The sequence below is a fragment of the Phyllostomus hastatus genome, unplaced genomic scaffold (genome assembly GCF_019186645.2).
Source record: "Phyllostomus hastatus isolate PE091 unplaced genomic scaffold, TTU_PhHast_1.1 phas_contig_1, whole genome shotgun sequence".
Classification (NCBI taxonomy): Eukaryota; Metazoa; Chordata; class Mammalia; order Chiroptera; family Phyllostomidae; genus Phyllostomus; species Phyllostomus hastatus.
This window is the reverse complement of record NW_025333498.1, coordinates 35,932,112-35,950,990: the sequence shown is the minus strand read 5'-3', so window position 1 is coordinate 35,950,990 and position 18,879 is coordinate 35,932,112. Positions and strand designations below refer to the sequence as shown.

At 42.3% G+C, this 18,879-nt stretch overlaps 1 protein-coding gene across 4 annotated transcripts in view; it reads right to left on the bottom strand.

Annotated features, from left to right (window-relative positions):
• Positions 1–18,879, bottom strand: part of CACNB4 (calcium voltage-gated channel auxiliary subunit beta 4) — a 235,307-nt gene that overhangs the window by 121,244 nt on the left and 95,184 nt on the right. The window contains exons 1-2 of one of the 4 annotated variants that reach the window (XM_045821781.1): positions 7,095–7,346; positions 5,016–5,175 (exon numbers count right to left, since the gene is read on the bottom strand). The exons of 2 other annotated variants lie outside the window; for them this stretch is intronic. In XM_045821781.1, coding sequence (XP_045677737.1) covers positions 5,016–5,021 — 6 coding nt within the window. In that variant the 5' untranslated portion in view covers positions 5,022–5,175; positions 7,095–7,346. Of the gene's footprint in view, positions 1–5,015; positions 5,176–7,094; positions 7,347–18,879 lie in introns of those variants that run through there. One more of the 4 variants, XM_045821726.1, reaches the window with a different exon arrangement.

The window sequence follows — 18,879 nt, the reverse complement described above, 5'->3', positions numbered from 1 at the left end:
TGTACCCAGGGCCACCAGTTAGGAAGTGGAAAGCTGGGACTTCATCGCTAGCAATCTTCCACCGAGTCTCTGCTTTTAATCACACCATTGTTTCAAAATACAAAGTACAAAAAATAAAAGCTATTTCCCTGGTTGATAGACATGGTCAATAGAAGATAAAAGTTCTATGGAGGTTAAAAAAGATTCAGAAACACCTTATCACTCACCGAACTTCTCAACAAATCTGCTAATAGAGTAATAACAGTGAAGGTCAGAATCGCTTTACTATATGATGCTCAAGCTAAAAAGAAGAGAGACATTAAGGAGTAATAGGATAAAAAAAGGCAAAATAAGAGAACTAAGTCATACACAAACTATAAAATCAAGCTCCTAAATAACTGACTGTTTTCAAAACTCATGTTAAGATGCATCCCTTAGATCATGTCCTCTGAACAAAAAGACTGAAAGCAAATTCAAAATATACTGTTTTAGATTTAACACAAGAAGAAAAAATAGGATGTAGGAAGTACTGACATCATGGCATGATTTAAGATGAGAGAAAAATATTTATTATTGAAACAACACAATTATGTTTTAAGAGAATACATAAATGCAGAGTAAGAATGAGTATCGGTCTATTTAGATATCAAAAATGATCACTCAAGACATGCAGGCCATCTTCCTTTGGGCAAACCCATAAGCACTGTAAAAATGGCCACGCAGGTTTATCTTGGACTCACTCTAGTCAAAGTCTTAAAAAGTTGAAAATCCATGGCATAAAAACCTACAACCCCCAATCTGCTTGCCATTATATTATATGAACTGTAAATTCCCTAGAGCTTACACACCAAGCAGTGGCCAACTAGGGCCCTGTTCTCAATAGGTGAGATCACATGGGTCTTACCCCAAATGTCTGCCAGTCTGGCCTTTCAGAGCTGCTGCTGTTTTCAAAGTCCGTGTGGCCTGTTGCAAACACATTAAAGGCACCTAACTCCACCTAATTTAGATCACAATACAGAATTTATATCTATACAGCTTCTTGGCATAATTTTTAACTTAGCTTCATGAATATCTGAGTTCATGACTTGATAATTATAAAAACTAGTGGGAGAAGGAAGGGAGAGAACAAAAAATAACAGACCCATTTATGTCTCTGTCCTCCTCAGGTGGCTTACTTTACCTAAGTAAAGGATATTACAGGGTGACTGTGGACAGAATAACAAGAAGCACTGCATAGAAATAAGATTCAAGCTGAACTCTGATAGAAAAAGAACAGCTAAGGCAATGAGATGCCTCCCCACCTTCACCCTTAAAAGAATTTTTTCGTGGTTATTGCTGACCTTAACCCAGAATGTCTTGCACCACAGAATAATGCAATGCTCACTGAGTCACAGGACCTGAGCTATGGAGTCACAGGACAATACTCTAAAATCCTGACTGACATCATAATCTCACAGGAAAAAGAACACCAGCAGGAAAGGAGATGGGGCACCCCGAGGAAAGGCAGGGATTGAACCTAACACTTCCCTACTTCCTTTGATATTGTAAATTACAAAGAAAGTGACAAGACTGACCTCAGAGAGGCCAATTCACAGGTTCTGGTCTGATTTAAGGAATTTGTCTCCTTAACTCTATGACAATTGCATCTAGAAATCATTTCAATGTGTTTGTTAGAAAACCATCACTGCTAAGAACTGTTTGATTAAAGAGAATTTTCTGTTCACCATTTACCTAGACTCTAGACAAACACCAAAATCACTCAGCTGAGTAAAACAAGTTGATTTTCTCAGTCAAATTTCTTACACAGACCACGAGCAGCATTTGGTTTTCCTCTCTGGTCAGTGATGCTGACACTTTGATCCTTCTACAGAACAGGACTCATTCTCTATAAACAGGTCAGAAAAACTCCCTGACCCCAGAAGGGGTCCTCTGATCTATCACAAACACATTTCTTTTCCAAAAGAAATCTAATCCTTACTGTCCCTAGAGTGTTTTTCCGAAGGTCCCTAAGCACACCAAGCCTTCTGTTTGTAGTTCATCCTCCGAACCAAGCATAAGAACATATTTCCATATTTAAAATAACCTTATTATACCTTTGGAAGTAGCAATCCTTTATTCTCTTGTGGATATGTTGCCTTTCAACCCTCTTGGGTATCTTTCTTTATGGCAAACACAGTTAATTTTCCTTCTCCAAAAGCTCTAGGGCAGAAATCCCCCACTTAGCATTAACTATCAATTAGCAAAGCGTGGAGTTCGTGTAGATATGAATGTGTGTGAATGTACGAGGGTGTATAGTTGTACGCACCTATGGGCATACAGACATTTGGGCCAAAATACACGGCTTATAGAAAACGAACAGTTTAAATAATCAACATATTTATCCTTAAAATAGAGTTACATATAAATTTAAATACGTGCTTTCGGCCCTGGCTGGCATAGCACAGTGGATTGAGCGCGGGCTGCGAACCAAAGCATCACAGGTTCGATTCCCAGTCAGGGCACATGCCTGGGTTGCAGGCCATGACCCCCAGCAACCGCACATTGATGTTTCTCTCTCTCTCCCTTTCTCCCTCCCTTCCCTCTCTAAAAACAAATAAATAAAAAAATCTTAAAAAGTTTATTATTAAAATAAATAAATAAATAAATAAATACGTGCTTTTGTATATACACAGTATAGTTTGTAAAATTTACCTTTGCTTTAACTTATATATCTATAAGACTTCTTTTTTTTTAAGGCTAATGGGATTTTTTAAAGGATTTTATTTATCTATTTTTAGAGAAGGAAGGGAGGGAGAAAGAGAGAGAAAGAGAAACATCAATGTGCAGTTGCTGGGGGCCGTGGCCTGCAACCCAGGCATGTGCCCTGACTGGGAATCGAACCTGTGATGCCTGGTTTGCAGCCCGTGCTCAATCCACTGAGCTACGCCAGCCAGGGCTAATGGGATTATTTTTTAATCATCACCCAAAGATATGTGTTTTGGGGTTTTTTTGTTTTTTTTTAAACCTAATTTTTCAGATTGTTTTTTTTTTTAGATTTTATTTATTTATTTTCAGAGAGGGAAGGAAGGGAGAAGGAGAGAGAAACATCAATGTGCGGTTGCTGGGGGTCATGGCCTGCAACCCAGGCATGTACCCTGACTGGGAATCGAACCTGCGACACTTTGGTTTGCAGCCCGTGCTCAATCCACTGAGCTACGCCAGCCAGGGTGATATGTGTTTTTTATTGACTTTAGAAACAGAGGAAGAAGGAAAGAGAGAGACATTGATCAGTTGTGCCCTGTATGCACTGCCCCGGGATCGAGCCAGCAACCTGGGTATGTGTCCTGACCAGTAATAAAACACACAGCCTTTTGGGGCACAGAACAACACTCCAACCAACAGAGCTGCCTGGCCAGAGCAATATCTACAAGATTTTTAACGGTTTAATATATTATGGCTACTTTTCTAGAACTGAAAACACTTAAAAATGTATTTTTTCCTCTCTAGTAAATGCCAAAAATTTTGAACTATGTATCTTTTCCACTGAAATAGAACAGGTTTCTCTCTCCAAATATGTTAGAATTTAAGCATTAAGCAGTAGATGCAATTGTATCAGAGAAATCAGCTGTCAATTTTGTGTGAAGATAACCTTGGCTTTACTTTACAAAACACAGGATGTAAAAATTTGTATTTCATTGAAATTGCTCAAAATCCCAAAGGTCCATGTAGGAGCTTTAAATTTTGCAAAGCATCTCCAGCACAGGCCAGTCTCATACTAGTGTGCTCAATATTTTATCAAGTGAAAACAGCATTTCACAGAAATGCAATAAGCAGTAGCAGGTTTAAAATGACAAATTGACATTTACGTGCATGGAGAGTCTGAAAGGATATATAGCAATATGTTAAGTGTGATTATGTCTGGGAGGATTTTAGGTAATTTTTTCTACCTATCTGCTTCTTCCATTGATCCCTCTAAGAAGATCCCTCCTATAGTTTGTGTAATAAACCTACTAAATGAAAAAAAGAAGTCTGTTTTGATAATGATTCCACAAATGTCAAAATACACATTGACTCCATTTATAAAACATGTATACCAGGGAGCAGATCTATCAAAACCTATTGTGATTCAGATTAAAAAAATACATAATGTATTTGGGGGGCTCACCCAGTAACATACATCTTGGCCACCAAGAGCTATATAACGACCCAGTGTGGGCAGTGAAGGTGGAATGGGGTAACCCTCCCAGAGGGCAGTGTGGTGGGATTCTGTGTATGTGATCCATTATGACTGGCCTGGTCTCGACACGGACTCACCCAGGAGCACACACTCCATTATCCATGTCAGGGTAACAAAACGAGTGATACAGGGCATGAAATCTCTTGTTCCCACACAGGACCTTGCTGTAGGGGCACTGAAGGATCTTACATACTTCCTTGTAATTCTTAACGGTGCTGACACTTAACTGCCTTCCTAGAAACCAGAGCAGAAGGGACTTGTCCAAAAGGTTCCATAGAACCCAAGAATCTAAAACGCTCAGACTCAAGTATGTTCCAGCATGGCTCTTGTTTCCTTTTCTTTAAATGTATAATTCATGAACTAGAGGTTACAAACAAAAATCTAGGATGCAATAAGTATAATATCTACCTCTAGACCAGACTCCTAAGAAAAACCTCACACCAAAGTACCCAAATCTTTCTCATACTGCAGGGATGTAAGAAGGTGCTAGCAGTAGATAATATTGCTTCATTCTTATGCAGAATACAATAGTCCCTAGGCAAGATGATCTTATTATAAACTTACTATGTGCACATACTAAATGTAATCACTTGTCACAAGTTGAACCCCACGCACCCCACAAAGACGCCTGCAACAGCACGGAGTGGCAGGACAGATGCAGACGGACATCTCTCTAACCCCGAAGGAAGTGCCGTACTCAGCTTTTAGTGCCTGTGTATTCTTGGACCGCAGCTGGCCCTCTGAGAAAAGCCTCTCCACGCCTATCCACCAGACCTGTTCCGAGAGCTTCACTTCCACCTGGGCAAACCCCCACACTTACAGCCATAAATGCATTGGCACTGAGAAAGGCTGCTGAGGATGTGGCACTCCAGGTGTGGCTTTATTTTTCACTTCACCAGGTCAGCTATTTAGGCCTAGTCTTCTCCATTGGCTTGAAGCTTTGTTCACACCATCTTGGGTAACACATCACATTATTCGTCCTTATAAAAACAAATAAACTCAAATAAGCATTAAGAGTCAGTTCTCCCCCTTCGAACATCTCTGCCTTTCCCTCTGATTTATGTGACACGCTTTCAATCCCACCCTTCCAAAACCCTCCCGTACTTTCACCCAGGAGTGGCCCAGTGCCGTTCTTCATTCCTCAGGGCTCCCACCTTCCTCGCCCCCGCAGATGTGCGCAGCTCTGAGGCTCTCAGCCTGCGAGCCACCACTGAGTCACCAGGAGCACAGCACTGCAGTACCTAGCACTACCTGCCATCAACTGCCGCCGCCGAGTCAAGTCACTGCACTCTTCACTTCCCACCCTACAGAAAAACTCAGCTGTCCCGCAAGGCTGGACCAAAAGGAAAGAAAAATGTTTTCATAGTTATAATGGCTCCCCTCTGAACCAGTGCATCAGAAATTTATACAGGTCTGGAGAACGAGGTGCTGGATACTTTAGTTCCTAGCCGACTCTGTTCATAGTTGCTGGCTTCTAAAATAACTCCAACCAATCCATTTAAGTGCAATACAACACCCAATGGCCAAAAAAAAAAGTTACAATTCAATAATACATTATATGTTTTATTACTTGCCGTGAAAAGAAGGGGTGAGAAATAATCAGGCCTCCTGAGGAACCCAGCTGGAGAAGCTGGTTTACTGAACTCCTATAGTTGTGTTTTATGTTCTCCCATCCCACCTGCAAGTGTGGACCTTGGCTATTTCAACCAGCACTGTTTCAGCCTATGGTCCCTTGCAGTAAACTGACAGTCTGATAATTTACAAGCATGCTGGGCAACATGCAGAGAGACTTTGCAGAAACAGAGTTAGAGTTTGAGCTAACACACAGACAGGGAGGAAAAACGAAATGCCTTATCAGAACAGAGGATTTCTGTCTTTCATAGATAGTATATCATTTGATACATACGTCTGCACTGACGTATATTATAGAGGAGTTTTTTTTGTTATAGTCTGTTTACTTGGTGATTGAGCCAGAGAACCTTATATAACACAGTCCTGTTTCAAAGGTAGCAACATGTATGGCATCACACTCGCACACAGTTCTGACTCCCCACAGCAGTGCCCATTAGCCACCTCGAATCATTTTACCTTGCAAGGTTTCTACATAACTGATCTAAAATAAAGGACTGACACTAGCAATAGTAAAAGAAATATTCAGTAATCAGCTTTACCCTATATTCAAAAGCTAGCATTCCGATAGTATGAGTTTAGAAATTTCAGAAAACCATTTTTATCCCGATTTTAATAGATGACATGAGCCTGACCTGTGGAGGGAAAGGAGCCGAGCTCTCTAAGCCAGAACACACATGAGCACACTCCGGTCCCCCAGGGGGGCGTGCAGGCACACGACCCCCTGCCTCTGCACTGGGGTGTCGTATGACTACAACCTTTGCATCTGATTTCCTTAACAAAGAAGCAGTAGATCTGAACCGCTTGTTTGGCCAGAAAGTGTATAATACAGCTACAGCATGAACTTCCATTCATGCTTGCTCCATAAACAATGTGTATTATATAATGAATGAGCCTTTTCTGTGAACCCTGCTGTTGGAAAACACAGTCACTTTCTGCAGAGTTTAAGCCAGTCTACAAGGAGCAGTTACCCCTGGTGAGATCAAACGTGGACCAAGCAGTGTACAAATCCAAACAGCGTACTCTCTTAGCTGCCTTTGCTATCATCCTAATTCCTTTTTTGCTAGACAAGAAGTTATATAATAAAGAATTATTTCAGTTAACTCTAAAGTATACAGAGAACATTGACACAGAAGCCAGCAAGCACCCAAAAGATGTTAGCTTTCAGCTCCATGTTCCCTGCGTTGGCTAAGAAATGGGGGAGGGGGTGAGTTCAGTGGGAGGAGGAAGAGGAGGGGAGAGGGAATCAGCTATCTATGAAAATACTTACAGCCTCCGAGTCTTCAATTCCATGCAGGTACAAATTGTCATACATGGAGGTCTGATAATCCAGAGCACCTCTTTCAAGGCAAAAAGCAAAACTGCTACAGAAGCCACAGCTAGAGCTAAAAGATAGAAAAGGCCTGTGTGGAGAACTGCACCTGCCTTATCAATTCCTGTGGATTTGCCAGGCAAGATGCTATTCATTCACATCACACAGGCTGAGGATATCACCAGAGGCAGTTCAGACCTGGCATTTTATCTGCCTTCCCAATACAGAGCATAAAAAAAGCAAAACCCTTTCTCAACCACAGACTGGTGACTGAGCTAGGAAAGCAGCCTCTGATTGGCTCGGCTTGCCTGCTTCAGTCAGCTGAAGAGCGTTCCCCGGGAGAGTGGAGGGCGACTGGAGCATCCTCCCCAGCAAAGAGCTGCTTCCTGTTTCGCCTGCACTGTATAGCTCTGCCATAAACACGTCGATATGTAAGAGGCTGCTTGGAACGTTTGGAAAGGCAGACTATTGGATACTCTCAACACGACTGCTCATCTTCTTAATTAAATTCACAATTGAAGGGAAGTAGGGGAGCAAAGGAGAAATTTTATTCTCAGAGAATACTGTGTAAAGACAGGCAAACAGATACTAATTTCCACCCAACATCTGTACTTGAAAGATGCAATTTCAGTCAAATGGGCAATAAGTCACTTAAAAGTTTGTTGTTTTTTAAAAGGAATAAGGTAAAAAATGGATAAAATAAACAGATGGTAAGATTTCTTGTGGGAATTTATACTGTAAAAGTTTTCAATAATCTCGCGTAAAAGTTTTCAATATTCTCTGCCTCACTGTCAGGAAAATACCTCTTTAACCCAATGAGTGAAATGTGAAAAAAGAAACCAAAAGCTCTCAAAAGCCTTCATTTGGATGTAAAAATGTTAATGCCTCTTCAGTTTAATTTTTTTTAACTGCTTTTTAGTAACAGCCAATGTTTTAGCTTAAGTCCTTCATCCCCTTTCCAACGTTTAGACCTTTAATATTCCTCAAACAGCATGGATCTTTTCCCCAAAACTCACATTGACCAGTCCCACTCCCTCCCCTGGCTGCCACCATACCACAGCCTGGTGTGACCTAGGGCAGGTCCCACCCTGGAGCTCACCTAAACACTTAAAAGGGTTTTCTGGTCAACCAATATGCGCTGCAGCCTTGATGCAGGAGAGCTCTATAGCTCACGGTAACAGAAGCCAGCTATATTTGAGCAGGGGAAGACGTTGGTGAGGGGCAAAAAAACATAATCTAGAGAAGCTGAATGACTCATTGGAGTAAGCGATGACCCAGAAACTCACAGGCTCTGAGTCCAATACCAGCTTCACCACGAATCGGTCGGACAGTTCTGGACCTGTCACCACTCTATGGGTTTTAGTTTTAACACCTGCCAAACTGAGGTTAGAAGTAACTCAGAGGAAGGACTTTAAAAATCTAAAGTGCAACACAAACACTTATCAGTGTTTGTCACCCTGCTTTGTCAGCCGGAAGGTGCTGGCTGCTGGTCATGGGAGCTCAGCACGGGGTTAACTGGCCGGCTCTGGACCTAGGAAATGAGGTCCATCCTTCTAGCCACTATCTCTGAAAAGTGTAACTCATAAAGAAACAAACCCGAGTCACAAAAAGCAACACCAGAACTATAACTGTCGAGCAGAGCGCAGTTCTTCCAAGTCTGCACTGACCCCTTAGTGTCTTTCAGTCACAGCCGCACACCTTCTGAAGGGCACCAGTACTTAGTCACTTTCAAATACGAACAATAGCAAGGAGACTCTGTCCTTTGGAACCCCAGAATGGGAGGGTTCATAGAGGATGGATGCCGTCTGTGCAGACACTGAGGGAGAAGGGCAAAAGAGAAAGGGTGCGACTGGCAGGGCACCACAGGAAAACAGCCGGTACCGGCTCTGCCTGTGGACGACTGTGTGTCCTGGAGGAAGTCCCTTCCCAGGCTGCCCCTCCACTACCCCCTCCGTGAAGCAAGAGGACGAGTCAAAGGATTTGTAAGCTCAAATCCCTGTGTCAGATTCTCTCATTTTAATGAAGTCTATAACTATACAGAGTTGTGATATTTTAGTCAGAATGTACAGAAAATTGAGGCAAGAGGGTCTTTTTTCTCTTTAGATTTTCCAGATCATTTCCTCACTTTACCACCTCAGTTGAGAGTATAGATATTTCCTGAGTATCTTAAATGGAAATCTAAGGTACTGGCAGGTAGCGGGGAGGCAGAAGAGGGGGCAGGAAAGGCAGTCCACTTCCATTATTCACCGAGATGAGAGAAACTGCCCCCTAACCAGAAAACCACACATGACTCAATCCCTTGCATTTCCCTGCCTCAGAGTGCTCCCTACAGCTAATGTGAGGGTCTAAAGGAAGTGTTTAAAGCTCAGAGGCTCGTTTTGTGGTAGACTAATTCATGCAGTAAGCGAGTCTGACTCAGGGTGGGATGTCAGGAGGAAGGCACTCAAACAAGCGCAGCAGCTTGTGGTTACTCCCTGCAACCCTTCATCCGACCCTTCAGGGACTAAGAGCAGATGTGAAACAGGGGCAGCCTGCCTCAGCCTGCTCTTCGGGAGCTTGGAAAAATACTGGACTCAGAATCACAAATTTCTAGAGGTGGGAGAACCCCAGAGTCACCTAACCCAGCCCTCATTTTAATACCCAGAATGGCTAAATTGCTGTATTCAAAGCTGTAATTTTCTAGTGTTGAGAGTTCCTCCCCACTCCCTTCTTGATGGGGTTTTCAAGATGAGGGACGAGGAGCAGTGGACATGTTCCCAGAAGGAATCTGGTAAAACAGAAGGAGGCCTCTTTGGTGGGGGTGGGGGGGAGGGACTATTTTTTATTACCATTCCTTTCCTTCTAAGAATTGTCGAATCACAAATCATTTGGTCATCCACAAGCTGACAACTAAAAATCAATTCAGTAGATTAGGGAAGCCCCTAGCATTTGGGTCTACACAGAACAAGCACTGCACCTGCAAGTCAGGTGAGGTTTCAATTCCATATTCAGGCTGATCCCGCATTCCAGAGGGACCCTAGTGAGAGACTCAGACTGGACTTCCCCAGAGGAACTCTGAGGAGTTTCCATAAAAATGAACTCAAAGCTCCAGGAGGATCCTGGAACTGACCATCTCTATCCCAAGATGCTCTGAACTAAGAGCTGACTGAAAATCTGTGAGAGGCCCGGGGAGCAGTCTGGGTCTGTTTCACATCCCACGTCACCAGCTTTTGGTCAAAGGGCCTCAGGATTCCAGCAGGTTTAAGTCCCAAGAGCCCAGTTTCAAGGGTATCACACTGAACTGCAGCAAAAGGTGAAAAGTAACTAAGGGATTGGCAGTCTCTTGGTGTGACTTGAAGACTTCTCCAGTTAAGTGATTGGTTGAGAGGATGGTCTGCTTCTCCTACCTGAGGTTACAATGAGAACAAGTATGAAGTCCTTGCAGTCACCCTGTGTCGGTGTTTGCCAGTAACCCCCTCCCTCTCAACACTGAGTAGCCCCCAAAGTCACATGCCCAAAATGACTCTTTCCCATTTTGAGATTGCTTGCTGACTATGTTTCTGACCCACTTCCTTTCAAGTCATCTCATAATGATCAATAGTCAAAAAAGGCCCTATAACAAGGCATGCTCATGGGATTCTGCTATAAATTCCACATGATTCTTTTTGCTGTAAGTCAGGACTTTACTTATAGTTTTGTTATTTGTTTAGATTTAAAATAGTAATGGAGAACATCTTTTTTTTTAATTATTTTATTGTTCAAGTGCAGTTGTCTGCATTACCCCTCACTACTCCCCACCCCCACCCCATAAATTCCACATGATTCTTGGTAGAGAGGTTGTTCTTGCAATTTGACAAATGCCACAGCTGATCTCTGAGGTTCAGCAGAAGAAATGGTATGGTCCTCAACAAACCAGGAAAGCTTTCTTCTGTATCTCAAGAGAACATTACTTTGAATTAGTTTCTGTTGGCTTCAAATGCAGGGACATGGAGTTCCTTTCCCTTACCTGGGCTGGGCTTCATGGCACAGCCAACACTGGGATTGATGGTGGAATGCAAAGGACAAGCATTTTCCCCTCTTTTCCATGTGTTTGGAAAGAGGGAGAAGAGGGAGAGAAAAACCAAGAGGGAGCTAATCCACTCTGAGTTTTAGACAGTCATGATCAAGACAAGAGGGGTAGATGTGGAAGCTAGCAGAAATGTTGCTGCCCAATTTCCACCCACGTTTTTCCGGAATGTAACTTTCCTAAGCCGTGTAGTTATGAGTTCTACAGGAGGACTCTGCGAGGTCAGGGAAGGAACAAAGGGACCGTGTTTGGACTCTCGTTGGCTCTATGAATTAGAACACAAGCCCAACGTCCTCCGTTGCCAATTCAGCTATAGGCGTTATTTTGCTTTTTGCTTTCATTTAAATGTTGTGAAGTGACTACAGTGGGCTAGATGGTTCTCTCCCTCCTTGGCTCTGCAAGAGCTAATCCACTCCCTCGTTTTCATCTAGAAATCTGTGACACAGCAAGCATGTATGTTGTAACCCCGTTTCCTCACTGAAACGTGCTTCAGACAGGCGGTGGTGTCTGCACGGCTGACAAAGGAATGAAAACAAAACATAACAAAGCATTATGGACGACTGATTCCCCTCTTACTCATCCTCTGAGTCTGAATTTAAACCTCACTACCTAGGCAGGCATGTTCTTGAGTGTCTCTGGGACTCATGGGTAACACTGAGATAAAAATAGTTCCGGACTTAATGAGTTAATAAATGAGAGGTACATAGGAATTTCCTGGTGCACAGAAGGCAGAGAGAATTGGCTTTTTTTTTAAAGGGAAGTAGTATGGGATCAGGACCACCTACACAGCCCAGCTCCAAGGAACCCCCCACACTGCAATTCGTATGCATGGTACTCCTGGGCAGTGAAACAGGAATACTATACAGCAGGAGCCCTGGAGCCAGACTGCCCACAAATCCCTGCTGTGCCACTTCCCAGCTAGATACACTCAGCAAGCTACTCTGCTTTTCTCTGCCTTCATTTCCTTACTTATAAAATGAGGACTATCCCAAGATTATTCTGTAGATGAAAAGCCTTGAGAGAAGAAAGTGCTCAGAATGGTGCCTGGCACAACTCAATGCTGTACAAGCATCAGTCGCTTCTTCTTTTGGGTATGGCCTGAGGCCCTGGTACCCTGGGCCTCTGGGCTGGCATTCCTAATACTTGCCCCTGATGTTGGCCTGATCCTCTCATACCCCACCTGGGACCCCGGTCTCTACCAGCAGAGCTGAGACCAGCATCCTGCCTCCTGTTGCCCTACTTAGCTTCATGCCAGCCTCCCCCAGGCTGCCTACCTGTTTCATCTGGCCAGGCTGATTACTCCTTATGCTGAAGCTGGCATGCGAGCCAGGCCACTGTGGCCTGATAACACCCTGACCCTTTAGCCACCCTGCTGAACTCTGCATATTTCCTGTGTGCCCTGGGCACCAGCCATCCCCACACTGGCCTTCCCAATGGTCTGGTCTCTTGCCAAAATAGAGTTCTTAACTCCATCACCCCCACCAACCCCTCCTGAACTGCCCCAACCTGCCACAAGCCACTGCCAAGAAAACACCCCCATGAAAATCCTGTGACTCATGTGAATACTGGCTCTTACCAAGGAAGCAGGAAGAAGGTGAGAAGGACAGACAGAAGCACAGACAGAGAGGGATAAAGAGGCAGACAGAAAACCCTAGACATTCAGAAGAATGATTATATGGACTAGCTTTCCTCCTCTCTGCAATTCTCGGTGGCTCCAGGAAAAAATAATACTTCATAATTCATAAAAGAGTGAGCGTAGGTGAGGTAAAAAATTCCCATGGCCTATTCAACTTGCCAGAAAATGACAGATCCCACCCTGTGATTGACGTATTACTCAGTATTCTCTCACTTTCTGAAATTTCTGTTAAAAAATGCCAATCTCTTGGCAAAAACATTCCATACAGCCACAATTTTCATTAATGTTATGCCATTCTATTTCCCACTCTGCTCCAAAACGAAGTGAGGAGACTGGTCCAGCTGGTCTCCTCCCTGCTGCCTCTACATCGTTCAGCTAATATTGTCAGTGCTAATTTAACAATTACAGCTTTCAATTGCCGGCTGCTCTGCACTATTTTCCAGGCTGGGAACTTGAAGATCAGCAAGACATGACTGCATCCCCCTGGAAGCCGACAGAGGGATGGTGTGGTAGCAATACTGGGTATCCTTAGGACAGAAACTGAACCGAGGTGATGGGTACAATCAAAGCTCTCAATTTGAGAACCTCCAGTGAGAGCTGGAGAGTAATTCGATCTCTTTATCTGCACGGCTTCTTCACCAGGGGTGAGAAACAAGAAAGCCAGAAGGAAGGCATGGGTTTCACTTATGAGCAGGGCAGAAATGAGTCAGCCACCAACTTCCTACCCTGGCCTGGGGCAAACCACTCCCATGATCCCAAATCTGCTGCAGAGAAGAAACAGGTCAGTTCATTTTTTATGTAAAATTTTCTTTTCTAATTTGCTACTGCTTTCAGGTAGAAATTCATGTTTTTCTTTCCTGGGGGGAGTTTTTCTCTATGATTTGATAACACAGTTTACAGACAGATGCATTCAGTCACCTAATAACATCCCAAAATGCTTGTTGAGTACCTGCTATCGCCTCCAAACCAAAATCAGATTGTGCTGGCTCCTGTCTCAAGGCTTCCCCATTGCTCTTAAGATAAAGACCCAGATCTTTAACATGGTCTAGCCACAGTCTCAACATTTCTCTTCTCATATCTCTCTTTGTTTTTTTCTTTTAGTCATTTTTTATTTTTCAATTACAGTTGACCTACAATATTAGTTTCAGGTGTACAACACTGTGATTAGACATTCGTATAACTCATGAAGGGATCACCCTAATAAGTCTGGTGCCCATCCAACACTGTATACAATTATTACAATATCATTGACTATATTCCCTGTGCTGTATTTGTCGTGCTGAGTGAAATAAGTCAGACAGAAAAAGACAAACGCCAGATGATTTCATTTATATGTGAAATCTACAAAATAAACAAATAAGAAGAACAGAAGCAGATGCACAGAGAACATTTTTTAAAGATTTTATTGAATTTATTGGGGTGATATTGGTTAATAAAATTACATAGGTTTCAGGTGCACAATTCTATAACACATCATCTGTACACTGTATTGTTTGTTCACCACCCAAAGTCGAGTCTCGTTCCTTTGCCATCCATCCTCCCTTTGCCCTCTTCTACCCTCAACCCACCCCCAATACACAGAACATTTTGACTGTTGCCAGACAGAAGAGGGCAGAAGGGATGGCTGAAAAAGGTGAAGGGATTAAGAAGCACAGACTGGTAGTTACAGAACAGTTGAATCTCTCATTTTGCACCTCTGTCCCTTTCCCCTACAGCCTGTCTGGCCTTCTTGGAAACATCACACTCCCTTCTATGACTAAACTCTATTCTGAGCCCTTTACCTAAACCCCACACTTCCCCCCACCCTGTCCCCATGAACATGCATTAGGGAGGTTGATGAATTAATATCCGTGTCCAGAATGTGAGTTCTGTGGAAAAGGGAATCACTATTATGTCCCCTACCTCAGTGCCGTGCACATAGATAGTTTTCAATAAATATATGAATAACTCACAAAGGCCCTGAACTCCATGGCTACTCCTGCACTGTGGCTGCCAAAACTGGGCAGTGACCAGAATAAAATTTTTTAAAATGAAATTTGGGTTTTTTTTGGAGCTAAGAAAACCCAGAACATGGCTATCTCTAGAAGGTCCTCACAAACTTGTCCTCATGGCCTGACTGAGAGAGAGGGCCCTGTTCAGGGTCAGATTCTCACATATCAGATAACCTAGGTGCTGTTTTGACAATGCTTCCATGTCAATGAAAACATAATTTATAGTGCATGGATGAGGTTTTTGTTCATTTGTTTTTTGGTGCTGGAACAAAGAGCCCATGATCTTTCAGACCTTAACACAATGTTTCCCTGTGTGGGAGGCCCGCTCCACTCCACCATGCCCCACTGTCACCTTCTTCTATTTGGTGAGTCCATTCTTTCTTTAAGGTCCCATGCAAATGTCACTAAGACCTTCCCCAACTCCTTCAAACATCAGATGCTCTTTCTATACTCCCATCACACTCCAGTCTCCTGCACTTCTCTCTACTCACAGGCTGACCACACAATGTCGTAATTCCTCCAGTAGACCTGTTTCCTCCACTACAATATGAACAACTCAAACTAGAACCATGTCTTACCCAGTTTTGTACCCCAAATGCTCTATTCCACAGAAAATCCTTGATTAACACTGGCTACAGGAACTAAATGACAAACATAAAAGAAAACTCACCCTTTGTGCCCTGATGACATTGCCTCCACCATAATCCATGCAGTCTTTTCCAGCAGATGTTGGAGACCTCACTGTGAGGCAACAGAGAAGGTAATAAGCCAGAAATGTGTGAGGCCAGTTTTTAGGGCTGCTGCAGATTTAGAAAACAAACTACAAAATGAAAAGCGCTGTCAGAAACTCAGACGTGAGCTGGACTTCGGTCAGTGTTAGAGACTTTTCTTGGGTGAAATCTATGGGCAGAGGGGATGCTGCTAGATGATGAATGGATAGTAGCATTAGAGTTCTGGCATGTTTCCCAAAATTTTCTTGCCTTAGAGCATGTTTTCAGAGAAATGCCTGTTTCCCTTTGGAAAAGAGTGCCAGACTATGTACCCTTCTAGGCCAGGAACTATCTCTTATCTTGTCAATACACCCCTTTCTAAGCCAGTGTCTTGCACCACTTCTGGAAAATAGAAGTTCAATAACTACTCTGGGAAAAGCCAAACAAGCTAGCACGATGTAGATGACCCCCACAATACAACATAGCGCTGAATGCACCATGTGTGTCCAGTTCTAGCATATCTCAGGCAGCCTCAGGCACCAGACATGCTAGAAACTCGACAGCAGAGTAGGGAAATCTGACTTAGCTCAAAATACTGAGCTTAAAGTAGCAATAATACTCACTCTAGGTCCCACCTACAAGTAGACCTAGAGTTGTTTAAAGTACCATTGGACTTGAGTAGGATTATCTAGGGCAATGGATAGTTCTCAGTTTCTGCAACTCAGTGAACAGTCGTGCGAGAATGGCGGTTTTGGTGCACCCTGCTAAGCTTTGACTTCTCTCTTATTCTATGTGGCTGAAACAACTAAAAGCCCTCACATCCATTCTTCACTCCCTCATTGTAGCAATAAACCCCATTCCACACCCAATTTTGGCAAGGAATACGCATCTCCAACTAGGAACTACATTTTACAGTCTCCTTTGCAGCTAGATATGATCCTGTTCTTGCCAACAGGATGAGTGAAAGTAATGTGACCAACTTCCATATTTTATTCTTGAAAGAATAGTGGTTGCCCAGCACACACTCTCTTACCCATTTCTTTGCATGTGGTGCTAATGAACTAATTTCCACCATATATATGAATGATGCAGAGCAATTAGGCTAAAGAAACTTGGGTCAGTAAATAACATGTAGAGAGGGCTACTCTGCTGTTCTAGAATGCTCTCCTATAAATGAAAGAGAAAGACACTTCTATCTTATTTAGGCATCTTTACTTGGGAATGTCTTTGTTGAAGCAGCTTACACTAACTGACACCAGTTGCAAAAGTAACTGAAATATACAGTTCATTAGAGCAGGAACAAGGCAACCAGAAAATTGTGTCCAGAAGGAAGGTACTGAATGCAGAAAAGTACACCTCACTGGTTTGTCACTTCTTCTCACTCTTTTACAAAATGCTCACGAAAGCAAGGTGGTGGTCAGTTCTAGCAAACCCCCACCCCACCTGCTCCATCCCCAGTAAAATCAGAACATTGCTATGTAGTTGTTAATCCTCAATAAGCATGTTTATTTTCCAAAATCAAAGATTTGGAACAAAACCAAAATGTTGGTAAGCCAAACACAACATAAACTGCCAATTTTTATACCATTTTTTCAAAGCCCAAATGAATTTAAAGAAAATTTTTAACCCTACTCAGTTTTAGAATTAAACTAGACCACTACAAAAAGGAAAATATTCACCACCTTTTAGTAAAGTCCACAAGGATTTGCTCATGAAGATTTGTATTTTCAATATCACTTCTCTTAGTTCCCAATCTGTCTGGTCCTTTCCCTTGCAGCACTGGATGGAAAACTGGTTGGAGCACTAAGTCCAGAGCCTTTCCCCACGAGGCACAGTCAGAAACAGGCTGAGTTACTTAATCTAAATTCTAATTCTCAGAAGTGATCCTTGCATCAAGTATTCAAAAAAAAATAGCAATTATCTCCATAAAAAATAGTAAACATTTAGGGATGAATAATAAAAATACTGTACATTAGTGCTGATAGAAAACAGAGAATATAAAACATTATTAATAATCTCTTATATCTGTCAGTGTGCCTCATAAACCCAAAAGCATAAACACAGCATGGAGATTTCAGCAACACACACACGGCTTTGCAAAGGTGTTTGGCAATGCCTTTTCTTCACAACAAAAAGTCCTCTTCAAATATTTAAGAAAGATTGAAAGTTAAAGTACCAACATTCAAATAAATATTTAGGTGCCCTCTCATGTCCCTTACAGCACCCCAAACTCACTGCACTTCTGAGCCTCGTGTATGAGGGAAAGGTATAAATACTACTTGATCCTCTATCCTGTGTACATTAAAAATCTATTTTCCTTTAAAATGGGAATGACAATAGTATCATAATTTTCAAAAACAGTAGTTTAAAACAAATTATTTCTAGCAGTCCTAAGTTACTCTTTCAACATCAAATTAGCTCTAAATATGTATAAAACACTACAAGACAGCAAACTAGTAACTCGTCAGTCTGGAAGTAAAGTCAAATTCTGATGTTGCCTAGGCTTCTCAGGGTCCTCTACCTCTGCACGTAAATGTATGGATCCCATGAATATGAAGCAACTGTCTTAACATAATTTGAGTATGTGTACACACAATGAAAGAGAGAGAACACACCAATACTCCATCACAGAAAAACAGGGTAAATCCATAAACACATTGCTGTCAGAGTACAATGGAGAAGGCATTAGGAGAAGGAATGTTATTAGTAAATGTTCAGATTTACCTAACTTAATGAGAAATTATGCACTTTCCATACCAAGTACCTTGAAAGCTTTCCATCAAAGCCTTGAACTAAAAGACTATGTCAGGCAGATGGTTTGTGGGCCTCAACTAGTAAAGGCTTACCTGTTTAAAAGACTATCTACCAGAACAGTAAGACATTAACCAGCACAGCCACACTGGGAATCATTATCCTGCCTTCGATCGAGCAATTGACTACCAAAAGTCTTGGGAGAAAAAGAAAAGGGCCAGGAGGAGAAGGGCTGACCAAGGCAATTTTATAGTCAATGGAGTCACTGATTTCCTTTCACACTCAACTCTTGTTGGTTGTGTTGGCCTCATTTAAACCATATACTTGAGGAACAGAAAAAAAAAACACAAAAAACAGAAAAATATGAAGGGTTAGAAATGATGGGAAAGTTTCCTAACATCATTGTTTTATTGTTTTATTCTGAAACAATAAAAGAAGAGAATAAAATATAGTTTTCATTATATTCATCCTCGATCTACGTGACTACTGCCATCTCTACTTTACACCTTTCTCACTTCATTCGCATTTCATCCACTCATTACACTTTCCCCCAAAATGTGTGCATTTACAATCCAGCTTCCTGCTGCTTCTCATGCTTGAAACCAACTTC